General features: G+C 43.3%; 1 protein-coding gene across 1 annotated transcript in view; it reads left to right on the top strand.

The window, feature by feature from the left end:
- Window positions 1-11334: 11334 nt before the first annotated feature.
- Window positions 11335-13960, top strand: part of SCPEP1 (serine carboxypeptidase 1) — a 29549-nt gene continuing 26923 nt past the window's right edge. The window contains exon 1 of the mRNA XM_090291438.1: window positions 11335-11460. Coding sequence (XP_090147564.1) covers window positions 11382-11460 — 79 coding nt within the window. The 5' untranslated portion in view covers window positions 11335-11381. The remainder of the gene's footprint in view (window positions 11461-13960) is intronic.

Raw genomic sequence — 13960 nt, 5'->3', positions numbered from 1 at the left:
AATTCTCTGATAAAGCAGTCCTCAGCAGTCGTCTTCTAAGATGTTAGCTTGTATACGCAAAAGAACTTCTAAAAAACTCCCTATATTTAGTTGACAAAATTTCTCATCATGAAAGGTTGTAAAAGATGTCATTCCTAGTGTATTGTAAATATTAACGTTAAAAAAATTAGTCATTCTCTTAAATGTATCCAGTAGAATTTAAATACCTTAGCAGTTTAAACCTACCACTGTCCACGTTAAAATACAAAAATAAGCCCTCTTATTAACCTCTAAATCACAAAATTTACATCATTTGAATTTCCATTCTCCTCCCACACATTAGCTCCTTTAGTTTTCATGACAAAGCTATGAATTATGAACTATTATTATTCCCATTTTGAAGATTAAAAAGAAAAAATTTCAGAAAGTTTAAGTAACTTCCCCAAGGTCACAGCACCAGTAAGCGACTGATACCTTGCAGTCAAGTCTGCGGTGTTGCAAAAGGCTTCCCTGGGAAGGGACATGTAAACTGACAGGGTCAACAAGAATTAGCCAGGTGCAGGGGTTAGGATAGGTGTGAGAAGGTTCCATGAAGGTAAAAAGGCACATGTGAGTGCACAGAGAAAGACACGCACACAGGGAAAGTGATGTGAAAATGCACACGGAGAAGACAGCTATGCAACGCCATCTGCACCCAGAACTCACTTGACCAGCCTTTAAGGAGCTCTCAACCAGTCTCCATCAGTTTCTCAAACGCTTCCCGTGTCCCCAAAACATTAAATTAAAAAATAATTTTTACAAGTACAGTTTTTAGATGAGTTCCCAGTAGCTTTCTTCCGATCCTATTGGCTCCTCTTAAGTCCTATTATGTTTTTGACCTGCCCTGAAGAGGACAGGTTTACATCACAGAAATATAAGCGAGTTCAAATTAAACCACAAGCATCACCTTTTAATCTTCTATACCCACTTCCTCATCAGAGAAATTTCTTCTGGCATTTCAGCCTTGAATCTTTGGTTGGTCTTTCTCTCTACACAGCGGCCCTTCTTTTCATCTATCTATACTCTTTCCTCTCCTAGGAACAAAAGAAATTCTTCTCATAGTCCTATGCAGCACAGTTTAGCAATTTTGTTACCTTAGCTGATGATCTATACTCCCAGCACTCATCTCTTAACCTCAAGAAATCAATAACGTATTTTTCTTAATTTGCTATTACAATTATCAGCTTTTACCTGTTTTCAGGTGTGTGTGTGTGTGTTTGGTTCAGGGCCTATGAATATAAGCTCTAACGAAAAAGGGAAATGTGGTCTTTGCCCTAACAAAAGACCATCTAATGTTGAAGGCTATGTTATAATGCAGATTTATAGGGCATTTACACATTGTCACACACCACACTTCTCAACACCTATAGCCACCATAAGTGATTCATTGCTTGATGATTCTAGTGTTACAAGAACATTTTGGGGGTTCCCTAACTTAGTTAGCCTTTGCTCATAAGGTCAAAAACCTCCACCCTGGGAATTATATTGGCTTAGAAAATAGATACAATAGTATACATTTTACGGACTTTATGGTATTTTATGCGTTTTGGACCACCCAAGTTAAGCTGATTACCTATTTCTGTTCTCTAACCCAAATCTCAGTGCCCTCTCCCTTCACTCACAGGATTCTGCCATTTCACAAGGCTTCAGATAAAAAACATCCATCCAAGGACAGAGGCAAACACACACAGGAGACTTCTGGCCAAGATGGAGGCCTAGACTGACACGCTCTGTCAACTTCCACAACTAAGAAGAAGTACAACTACCACAAAACCAGAAATAACCAGAAGTTCCAGAAAATAAAGCTACATGGAAGTCCAAGTTATGAAGTTGTAAACAAATGGTGCTCGTCCGGATGGGTAGGAGGGGCGAAGCCAGGGCGGAGGGGTCAAGTTGTGCTGGCTGCCGCAGCTGCAGCTACAGCAGTGGGACGGCAGCGGGATGGCGGTAAGCACAGACACCGGTATATAAGGGGAGATGAGAAGCGTCTGGGGAGCACCTCTGGCTGCAGAACAAACCCATCAGCTCTCGATTCCAACACCAGGGAATGCAGACCCCCATTGCCTCAGACTGTGAGGCCCGGAGGGCGTGGGGATGGAGGAGGAAGCTCCCAGTCTCTCAGCAGAGAGAGAATGGCAGGAAGCCATTTTGGACCCTCAGGCCCACACAAAACACCACAGGGTGGTGAGAAGGGTCACCCACTTGAGACAAGTTCATGGGGCTCCACCCCCTATCGCATAGGAGGTGTGACAGCCCTGCCCAGGAAGCAAAGGTAAACACAAAACGGTAAGGATGGCACAAATCATGATAGAGATCCCAGTCACGCAGTTGACCAGACAGCAAATAGCTAATCGAACAAAGCAGGAGGTAAAAAATCCTTCTGAGGCACAGTTCAGAGCTTTGGTTATAAGAATGCATACAGACCTAACAGCAGATCTTAAACAAGATGGGGAAGGAATGAAGGCTAGTCCTGCTGAAATGAACAAAAACACACACAAAACTGGTGGTGAGGGAAAGAAAACCAGGGATCAAATCAACAAATCAGAACAGAGGGAAGGAACAAACAGTCAACCATTGCAGAAAGAGGAAACAAAAAGTGAGGAAAATGAGGAGAGGCTCAGAAACCTCTGGGACAGCTATAAGCGGGCCAACATCCAAATCATAGGATTGCCAGAAGGTGAAGAAGAAGAACTAGAAACTGAAAAATAATGTGAAAAAATAATGAAGCAGAACTTCCCTAACTTGGGGAACGAAATAGACTTACAAGTCCAGGAAGCACAGAGAGTTCCAAAAACAATGGACCCAGGGAGAACCACAGCAAGACACATTATAATCAAAATGTCAAAAATTAAGGATAAAGAGAGAATCTTAAAAGCAGCAAGAGAGAAGAAGAGAATTACGTACAAAGGGGTCCCAGTAAGACTATCAGCTGATTTCTCAAAGGAGACTCTGCAGGCAAGAAGGGACTGGCAAGAAATATTCAAAGTACTGAAAAACAAAAACCTACAACCACAATTACTCTATCCAGAGGTGCTGTCATTCAGAATAGAAGGGCAGAAAAAGTGCTTCCAGGACAAAGTAAAACTGAAGGAGTTCATCAGATTCAAACCACTGTTATATGAAATGTTAAAGGGACTGTTTAGGAGAAAGAGGATCAAAACTATGAACATTAAAATGAAAACCGTATCACAACAACCAACGACAGAAGCTAGGGAACCAAAACAAAGGCAAACTAAGTAGGCAATGAGAGTGGGAAAAGAATTATAGGTAGGGGAAACATTATGGGGGGAGGTCAGCAGGGAAGTGGGGAGGTGGGAGGGGGGAAAGGGAGGAAGGTGGTACAGGAATTAAGACGCATAGTAGGAGGGAGTGGAGTAGACAGGAAGATGTTGAGAAGAACTATATGCACAACCAATGGGCATGGACTTAGTGCAAGGGGGGGAGGACAATTGGAGGGATGGGGATCACTGGGTGGAGGGGAACAAAGGGAAAAGAAGTTGGGACAACTGTAACAGCATAATCAATAAAGCATATTAGATAATAAAAAAAAATTTTAAATAAAAACATTTGTCCATGTATGAGGGGCAGAGCAGGGGAGGTATAGGAAGGGGAACAGGACAGGGAGCAACCTTGTCACATGTACTTTGTCTTCCTATTTTGTGTTTTTCATCGTGAACTTTTTTATTATTGATTTTAGAGACAGAGAAAGGGAGAAAGAGAGAGAGAGAGAGAAAAAGAAAGGGAGAGAAACATCAGTGTAAGAGAGAAGCATCAGTAGGTTGCCTCCCGTAGGTGCCTGACCAGGGATCAAACCCACAGCCTTTCGGTGTACAGGACAATGCTCCAACCAACTGAGCCACCTGGCCAGGGCTCATCATGTACTTTTGAAATAGCATTCAATATTTAGAAGTACGAGGGGGGACCCAAAAAAACCAGAATTGTCTTCTGGAGGATGAGCCCTTGTAGTTGCTATATCAGTGTACCAGCCGGTGTTGTTGTGGAGAGAAGCTGCCATCAGCTTCACTGAATTTTTTTTTTTTTTTTTGAAGACTCTTTCAACACATTTGCCCATTTCATGATGGGTGATTTACGAGTGCACTGGCCCACACCGTGCTGAGTGTTCAGCAGTTTTTGACCAAAAGCAGCATGGCCTCTGTGCCCCAACTTCTCTGTTCACCCGATCTTGCCCCCAGCGACATTTTGTTTGTTTGTTTCCCTGGATGAAAGAGTCCTCAAAGGGAAACATTTTGCCTATGTGGAAGAGGTGAAACAAAAAAGAACAGAAACGCTAACAGGTATCAAGATCAACAAGTTCAGAAACTGTTTTGAACAGTGGAAAAAAGCCTCGATAGGTGTATTGTATCAAATGGAGAGCACTTTGAAGGTGGCTGATGTTTAAACATGTAAGAATAAATACACAACTTTTTATAAATAAATTTCAATTTGGGGGGCTCCCCCCTCATATAACCTGACCATCATACAGCCCCTGCTTATTCTTATTTCCTACCTCTGTGAGTTGTGTTACTCAATACACCCTAAGATAAACCCAACCTTTAGACACACACAAAACATCTGTCATCGTTTTTCTTTCTTCCCCTTCCAAAACCCTCAATACCCTATTTAAAATGACTCTTGTGAAGGAGAGCGGAACACCAGGGGAGCAGCAGCAGTGGGGGTCATTCAGGGTCCTGCAGTAGATCTTCAGCCTGAAGCTCAGGCTTGGTGGGCAATGGAACATTGTGCCCAACTCCACTTCTTTCTGCTCCTTCCCAGAGGTGTTCTATGGTGTGTTCCTGTGGCCACTGGTGTCCACTCTCTTACTTTCTGTATTAGCTGGATTACTGGTCCTCTTCACCCTCAGGCATGGCAAGCATCCTAGGACCAATTACTGCTGGAATCTTTTTTTTTTTTTTAAGTATATTTTATTGATTATGTTGTTACAGTAGCCCCAATTTTTTCCCTTTGCTCCCCTCCACCCTGTACCCCCATTCCCTCCAGCAATCCCACCCCCTTAGTTCATGTCCATGGGTCATGCATATAAGTTCTTTAGCTTCACCCTTTCCTATATTATTCTTAACTTCCCCCTGTTTATTTTGTATCAACCAATTATGCTTCTTAGTCCCTGCACCATTTCACCATTTCTCCTCCTTCCTCCTTCCAGCTTATAACCCTCCAAATGATCCCCGTACCTATGATTCTGTTCCTATTCTGGTTTGCTTAGTTGGATTTTGTTTTTATTTTTTAGATTCAGTTGTTGATAGTTGTGAGTTTGTTGTCATTTTAATGTTCATAGTGTTGACCTTCTTTTTCTTAAGTAAGTCCCTTTGACATTTTATATAATAAGGGTTTGGTGATGATGAACTCCTTTAGCTTTACCTTGTCTGGGAAGCACTTCATCTGCCCTTCCATTCTAAATGATAGCTTTGCTGGATAGAGTGATCTTGGTTGTAGATTCTTGCTTTTGATCACATTGAATACTTCTTGCCAGTCCCTTCTTGCCTGCAAAGTTTCTTTTGAGAAATCAGCTGAAAGTCTTATAGGCACCTTTTTGTAGGTAACTCTCTGCTTTTCTCTTGCTGCTTTTAAGATTCTCTCTTTATCTTTAACCTTTGGCATTTTAATTTTGATGTGTCTTGGTGTGGTCCTCCTTGGGTCTAGCTTCTTTGGGACCCTCTGTGCTTCCTGGACTTGTATGTCTATTTCCTTCACCAAATGTGGGAAGGTTTTTTTCATCCTTTTTTCACATAAGCTTTCAATTTCCTGCTCTTCCTCTTCACTTTCTGGCACCCCTATGATTCAGCTGTTGGTATGTTTAAAGTTGTCCCAGAGGTTTCTAAACCTCTTCTTAATTTTTTTAATTGTTGTTTCCTCATTCTGTACTGGTTGACTGTTGTTTTCTTCCTTATGTTCCCAATCATTGGTTTTAACCCAGTTTCCTTCCCTTCACCATTGGTTTTGTGTGGGTTTTCTTGTTTCATTTAGCATAGCCTTCACTTCTTCCCTTACCCATCTGCCATACTCAAGTATATCTGTCAAGCCTGTGAGCATCTTTATCACCAGTGTTTTGAACTCTGTGTCTGTTACATTGGCTATCTCCCCGTCTGTTAGGTTGGCTATCTCCTCGTCGCTTAGTGCTCCCACTGGACCTTGATCTGTTCCCTCTTTTGGGTGAGACTTCTCTGTCTCCTGATCTTTTTCTTTTTTTCAAATATGCTTTATTGATTATGCTGTTACAGTTGTCCCAACTTCTTTTCCCTTTGTTCCCCTCCACCCAGTGACTCCCCTCCATCCAGTTGTTCCCCACTCCTTATCCATGTCCATTGGTGTGCATATAGTTCTTCTCAGCGTCTTCCTGTCTACTCCACTTTCTCCTACTATGCTTCTTAATTCCTGTACCACCTTCCTCCCTTTCCCCCTTACCCCTCCCTGCTGACCTCCCCCTAAAATGTTCTCCATACCTATAATTCTCTTTCCACTCTCATTGCCTACTTAGTTTGCCTTCGTTTTGGTTCCCTAGCTTCTGTCGTTGGTTGTTGTGATACAGTTTTCATTTAATGTTCATAGTTTTGATCCTCTTTCTCCTAAACAGTCCCTTTAACATTTCATATAACAGTGGTTTGAATCTGATGAACTCCTTCAGTTTCACTTTGTCCTGGAAGCACTTTTTCTGCCCTTCTATTCTGAATGACAGCACCTCTGGATAGAGTAATTGTGGTGTAGGTTTTTGTTTTTCAGTACTTTGAATATTTCTTGCCAGTCCCTTCTTGCCTGCAGAGTCTCCTTTGAGAAATCAGCTGATAGTCTTACTGGGACCCCTTTGTACGTAATTCTCTTCTTCTCTCTTGCTGCTTTTAAGATTCTCTCTTTATCCTTAATTTTTGACATTTTGATTATAATGTGTCTTGCTGTGGTTCTCCCTGGGTCCATTGTTTTTGGAACTCTTTGTGCTTCCTGGACCTGTAAGTCTATTTCGTTCCCCAAGTTAGGGAAGTTCTGCTTCATTATTTTTTCACATTATTTTTCAGTTTCTAGTTCTTCTTCTTCACCTTCTGGCAATCCTGTGATTTGGATGTTGGCCCGCTTATAGCTATCCCAGAGGTTTCTGAGCCTCTCCTCATTTTCCTCACTTTTTGTTTCCTCTTTCTGCAATGGTTGACTGTTTGTTCCTTCCCTCTGTTCTGATTTGTTGATTTGATCCCTGGTTTTCTTTCCCTCACCACCAGTTTTGTGTGTGTTTTTGTTCATTTCAGCAGGACTAGCCTTCATTCCTTCCCCGTCTTGTTTAAGATCTGCTGTTAGGTCTGTATGCATTCTTATAACCAAAGCTCTGAACTGTGCCTCAGAAAGATTTCCTATCTCCTGCTTTGTTTGATTAGCTATTTGCTGTCTGGTCAGCTGCGTGACTGGGATCTCTATCATGATTTGTGCCATCCTGACCATTTTGTGTTTACCTTTGCCTCCTGGGCAGGGCTGTCACACCCCCTACACTATAGGGGGCGGTGCCCTGTGCACTTGTCACAACCGGGGGACCCTCTCACCATGTTGTAGCATTTTCTCTGGGGGTGGGGGTTCAAGATGGATCCCTGCCGTTCACTCTCCACTGAGAGACTGGGAGCCTCCTCCTCCATCCCCAACCCCTCGGGCCTCACAGTCCAAGGCAATGGGGGTCTGACCTCCCTGGCATTGGAATCACAAGCTGACGGGTCTGGTCTACAGCCGCGGGTGCTCCCCAGGCACTTCTTGCCTTCCCTTAAATAGAAGTGTCTGTGCTTACCGCATCCTGCCGCTGTCGCAGCCACTGCTGACGCCACCAGCACAGCTTGACCTCTCCACTCCGGCTTCACCCCTCCTACCCGACCGGATGAGCACCACTTCCATATAACTTCACATGTTGGACTTCCATTTATTTTCTGGAACTTCTGGTTATTTCTGGTTTTGCAGTAGTTGTATTCCTTCTTAGTTGTGGAGGGAGACGCAGCATGTCTGTCTAGGCCTCCATCTTGGCCAGAAGTCTCCTGTGTGTGTTTGCCTCTGTGTCTAAGGTCGATCTGTTGCTTCCTGTTATGTTTAAGGGGCGGAGCCTTAGAGACTCGTCAGTACATGGCAACCTGGTTCACCATGTTGTGGCACTGTATGTGGGGGAGGGGTCTGAGAATGAAAAATGCCGCTTGCCGAGCACTTGCCCGTTTTCCAGGTACTTCTCCCACTTCTGTATGGGACTGGTGCCTTTCTAGCTGTTGCCCTGGCCGTCATTCTCAGAGTGGATGGGTCTGCAGACATTCCAGGACTGTGGGGGCCCTTTAAGCAAGTGGACTCTGCTGAGAGACTGGCAGTTTCTTCCTCCACCCCAACCCCCACTGGTTTGCACAGTCAAAAGTAATGAGGCTTGATTTTCCCCGGTGCTGGGACCATGAGCTGGGTGGTCTGGTGAGGAGCTGGGAACACTCCCCAGGTGTCCCTCCTGATTTTTTAAAATGTGTAACTGCACTCTCCACCAGCCTGCCACTGCCGCTGTTGCTGCTACCACCACAGCGTGTCCTTTCCGCCCCAGCTCCGCCCCTCCTACCTGTCTGGATGAGTATTTCTTCCTTACATCCTTGTTTGTTAGACTTCCATGCAGTTCTATTTTCTGGAACTTCTGGTTGTTTCCAGTCCCGAGGCAGCTGTACTCCTTCTTAGTTGTGGAGGGAGATGCAGCATGTCTGTCTACATCTCCATCTTGGCTGGAAGTTGTCTCCTCATCTTGACAGGTTCCTGTGTTTGTTTGCCTCTGTGTCTTAGGTAGAGCTGTTGCACTTGTTACGTTGTAAAGGGCGGAGCCTTAGGTATTCATCAATGTAGGGCCATCCTGTTTCACCACGTTTTGGCACTGTGTGTGGGGGAGGGGTCTGAGAGGAAACAATGTCGCCTGCTCAGCACTCGCCCCTTTTGCAGGCACTTCTGTATGGAACTGGCGCCCCTCTAGCTGCTGCCCTGGCCGTCGTTCCCAGAGTATGTTGGTCTGCAGACGTTCTAGGACCACGGGGATCCTTTAAAAAGGTGGATTTTACTGAGAGACCAGCAGTTTCTTCCTCCACCCCAACCCCCACTGGTTTTCACAGTCAGAAGCAATGAGGCTTCATTTTCCCTGGCTCTGGGACTATGAGCTGCGCAGCCTGGGCTGGTACTGAAAGCACTCCCCAGGTGTCCCTCCCGACTTTTTAAAATGTGTGATTGCTCTTTCGCCAGCCTGCTGCCACCACTACCACACCTCATCCTCTCTGCCCTGCATCCACCACCCCCACCTGTCTGGATGAGTATTTCTTCTTTATATCTTTGTTTGCTGGACTTCCATGCAGCTTGATGTTCTGGAACTTCTGGTTGTCTCTAGTTTTGAGGCATTTATATTCCTTCTTACTTGTGGAGGGAGATGCAGCATGTCTGTCTAGGCCTCCATCTTGGCCAGAATTTACTGCTGGAATCTTGACAGGTGCAGCAATTGCTGCAGTGTACAGAGCTTTAGGAAACGAAACCCTCTCTTTGGGCACTGGACAGACATTTTGTGTAGTGATTTAGCTACTCTATAGCATATATCCTTATGCTGTTATGTGTAGGCGAAACTCACAAGCCCTCTGCCGGGGGGCGTGCAAGCGGCCCCCCCCTGCCCAGGTGTCCTGTGACCTCAGCTTGCAAGAATTTGCAAGCGAGTCTTGCCAATGCCAGAGGCTGCACGCGGTTCCTGGTGGCTGAGTCACAGAATCAAGGGAACAAAGAGGGCTGAAGACCTAAGCCTCCTTTCCCATAGTGATAACATTGGATGTGGTGCAGACCCTTGGACCCTTACCCGCATACAATTCTTGGTGGCCGGTTTACAAGTCTCCAAGAACAAAGAAGCTTGAAAATTAGTCTCTCCTCTCTCCTAGCAACTATATCGGATGTGGAACAGACCCTTGGACCTTTGTAATTTACTGCTTTGCTCTGTAGCTCTATAGGTTAATGTTTATCCCTCTTAGTGGGAAGAATGTTTGTTACCATGTAGGCCTTTTTAGTTTCTATTTAGTTTTACTTTTAAAACATTTTTTCTGCAACCCAATAAAAGAAACGGAGGGCTGTGAACAATTGTTGATGGCCTGAGCGAGCCACAGCCCTCCGTGCATAGCTGGCCACTCATCCTGCTTGCTGGACTTAATCTCAGAGTCCCCGACCATATTCAACACTACAGTTATGTCAAACCTAAGTTTTATAGAATTATCAAAAAGGATACAATATGGAATGTAGTGTTTTCTTAGTTCTTCAAATGGAAGCAACTTGGATGAAAAAGTATGTGACAAACAGCATCTCATCCCTTTTTTCAGTTTGAAGCTCCAGGAATCGAATATCTTTTTGGACCCCTCTTGTTCTCACCCCAAAACAGATCAAGTCTTGTTTTGTTTTGTTTTGTTTTGATATTTATTTTAAGCAGTTTAAGAGGTGTACTTTACCCAAAGTCAACAGGGCTTCTGGGTTAGCAACCTTCCCACAGAAATTTACAATATTATGTAAGAAAATGCAGTGTTGCATCTTTCAGAGAAATGATAGAAAATATTTGTTAATTTTTGAGCATAATATACTGTACTAAAATCTTATCTGATCGCAAAAAATAAGATAAATAAAGTAACTGTTGTGAAGATACTGTTAACAACACAGAATAATGCTGATGACAAAGTTTCAAGGGAAAAAAACAACAACAAAAATTTGTATTATTGTATAAAAAAGATGAAGTAAAAAACTGGAGGGGAAAAAATCCCAAATGTAAACAACGGTTATGTAGCATCTAACATTTTTCAAATTTCCAAAATGTCCATAATATATGTATCTTTATAAAAAAAATAATTTTAAAAAATCTTGAAAGGGGAATCCCATACTTTTCAAGGACCAGTTGAGTCAGGCATCGTCTGATATGGGACATATGCAGCAGTGTTTGAAATGCCAGGCGTTTTGTTGGGGAAGGAAGAGATGGGCAGGGCAGGAAAGACAGTCCTCATGGTTATTTCTCTGTAGCGTCTCAGTCCTGTCACACAACTGAAGTCAAATGCATTAAACGTCTCTTCCTTTCTCCTCTGTGCCCCAAACAGCAAAGAACGATGTGGTGGGCCAGGCAGAACCACCCCCTCTTTCCACCCAGCCGTTGCAAGGGTCTTTGTTGACCTTCCCGGCAGAGGGCGCCTCGGACATTGCCAGTCGCCTCACCGTGCAGGCTCCGCCTCCATTCCGCCCAGGGCCCCGCCCCTCCCCCACCCACCCCGCCCCAGGCCCTAGACCCCACCCCCGCCGTCCAGTCCAGGCTCCGCCTGCCTCAGTCACGTGGTTGGGCACTGGCTCCCGCCTGTTGCTGATGCTGCGGCATGGTGTTCGTCATGGAACCACCGCCACGGTTTTGTCTCGTTCAGGTCCTACTGCTGCTGCTTCTGGGCCTCAGTACAGGTAGGTTCCGGCAAAAGATGTATGTATCAGTGACCGGTGCCTCCTTCTCTCTCCAGGGCTGAGGGTCTGTTAATGCGTTCGCGCTTTTTAGAGCAAATCTCTTTCCCCCTGTGCTTTTGAACGTTCCTTGGTAATTTGTTGTTCTTTTATTTTTTTATTGAAAGGGCTTATTCTACACGCTTTTTTAGCTCTGGGTGGTCTGATGCTCCCTTCTTCCTTTTGTAGAAGGGTGCTCCTTCTACAACTAGGCAGAAGCAGTTGTGCAAAGTGTATGATTTGGAGAACTGCTGATCAATGAGGTTTCCACGATCTTAAGGCCACCTACTTCCCTTTTCCTGCCGTCATTGGCTGCTAAGTGGGATTATGAGGTCTTGATACTTTAAACTGAAACATGAAGACCCTGTAAAATCCAACCACGAATGGACGTTTCTTTCAGAGAAGGCCGTTTTCCCTCTACTTGATCAAAACATACATTATAATATCTCCCCTCACTTAGGCTTTTGGCGGGGTGGGGGAGGGCAGAAACAAATTCGGGTCTAAAAGGTGAGTTGCAAATTGATTTTCAGTCTTTTTTTCTTTTCCAGTAAAATGCTTCCTGTTTTGAATCAACTTAGAACTCAAACTGGCCACAAACTTGCCTTGTGATCTTAGGTTGCTTAATAGTTGTTTTTCCCCTTTTGTAAAATGGGGATCATAGGCCCTTCAGTTTGTGTTTGGGAAATGTCAAATACATTGCTCCCAAATTTTAACAGTGGTCACTGCCAAGGAAGAGAGGAGTGCCAGGGGTCAGGTTCAAAGGGACCAGAGCCTTATCTGTCATTTTCAAGGAGACCGTACTCTTGTGTTACTTGTATATATAGACTCTTATAGCCACATTTATATTCCAGCAGTTGTTTTTCTCCTCTAGCCGCTTTTGATTTTCTTATTTGCAGCCTGACCAGTCACAAACTGCATAGTCTCCTCATCTACTCCATTCTCTTCCGGAGACTAGTTTTTTGTTCTTTTACTTGCTGCAGAGGCTTGAAATTTAAGAAAGGAGGAAGTAAAAGGCAGAAAGCTCCAATCACCAAGAGTAATTCCTAAGTCACCTTTTAACAGCACTTTTTGTCCAGACTGGTATTAAAAAACAAAACAAAACTGTAACTTGAAAGGTGTTGGCAAAGGTGAAATAGAAAATATTTAACATACCCTTTTCTGATACATATTTTGCAGGTGCTAGAAAAGTTAATCAAGGAAATTGGAGTTGTAGGGTTAAAGAACACACACACAGCTTTGGATTTTTTTTTTTTTTTTTTTGCCAAACTGTCTTCCCAGAACATTATGCCAGCATGCACGCGTGCCAACAGTACTGAGGGCCAGTCTCCTGTCTCCTTGTGCACACTGAGCAAGTGCCATCATGGTTTTTTTGTCTTATCAAATAAGCAGAGGTTTCTTTAGCGACCTCATTATTGTCTTAATTTTCATGTCTTTGAGTATTAGGGATGTTAATCATTACTTCACAAATTTGTCAGACATTCATACTCCCTCTTCATAAATTATTTCCTTGTGAACTTTATTCATTTAACTATTAGGATCTTTTATTTTAAAATTGATCTACATAAGTGAGGAAAATTACCCATTTTCATATTAGTTTCACATCTTTGTTGTTTTCATTTTATTTTTGATGTACAGAAATTTTGTCATACACAAATGTAACAAGTTTCTATCCTCACCTCTTGATATTTTTCTTTATAGTCTCTCATATTTATAAATGATTTCTTTTTCCTTTCCTTAAAAGATTTACTTATTTTTAAAGAGAGGGGAAGAGAGGGAGAGAAACATCAAGGCGTGGTTGCCTCTCGCGCACCCCCAACCGAGGACCTGGCCTGCGACCCAGGCATCTGTCCTGACCAGGAATCGAACTGGTGACCCTTTGTTTTGGAGGGCAGTGCTCAATCTACTGAGCCACACCAGCCACGGCTATAAATGATTTCTTTAAAATCATTTCCCCATCCAGAGATCAGAAAAAAAAATTCTATTATATTTTCATATTTTTAATATTTAAAATTGAGATTCTTGCCCTGGCCAGGTAGTTCAGTTGGTTAGATCATCGTCCTGATATGCCAGAATTGTGGGTTCAATCCCTGGTCAGGGCATATACAAGAAGCAACCAGTGAATGCATAAGTGGAACAACCAATCGATGTTTCTCTCCCCCCCCTTCCCTCTCTCTCTCTAAAATCAAGAAATATAATTTTTTTAAATAAATAAAATGGAAATACTTGCTTCACTTCAAATTTATATTGGTTTATAGTGTTAAGAGAGGGACTACATACAATTTTGTTTGTTTCCTTCAAAATAGTTAACAGTGGCCCCAGCATAATATAGTGAATCATCTTGGCCCCACTAATTTGTGATGCCTCTTTAATCCTATATTAAATAAAATATAAAATCCAGCATGTTGCATTTTCAGATTTTTGTTTTTCCCAAAAATGTAGATCATTAAAAAAAATTACAAAAGTG

The sequence above is a fragment of the Furipterus horrens genome, unplaced genomic scaffold, assembly GCF_987537825.1.
Source record: "Furipterus horrens unplaced genomic scaffold, mFurHor1.1.pri manual_scaffold_11, whole genome shotgun sequence".
Taxonomy (NCBI): Eukaryota; Metazoa; Chordata; class Mammalia; order Chiroptera; family Furipteridae; genus Furipterus; species Furipterus horrens.
The sequence above is the reverse complement of the archived record's forward strand: the minus strand, read 5'-3'. Positions and strand labels throughout refer to the sequence as shown.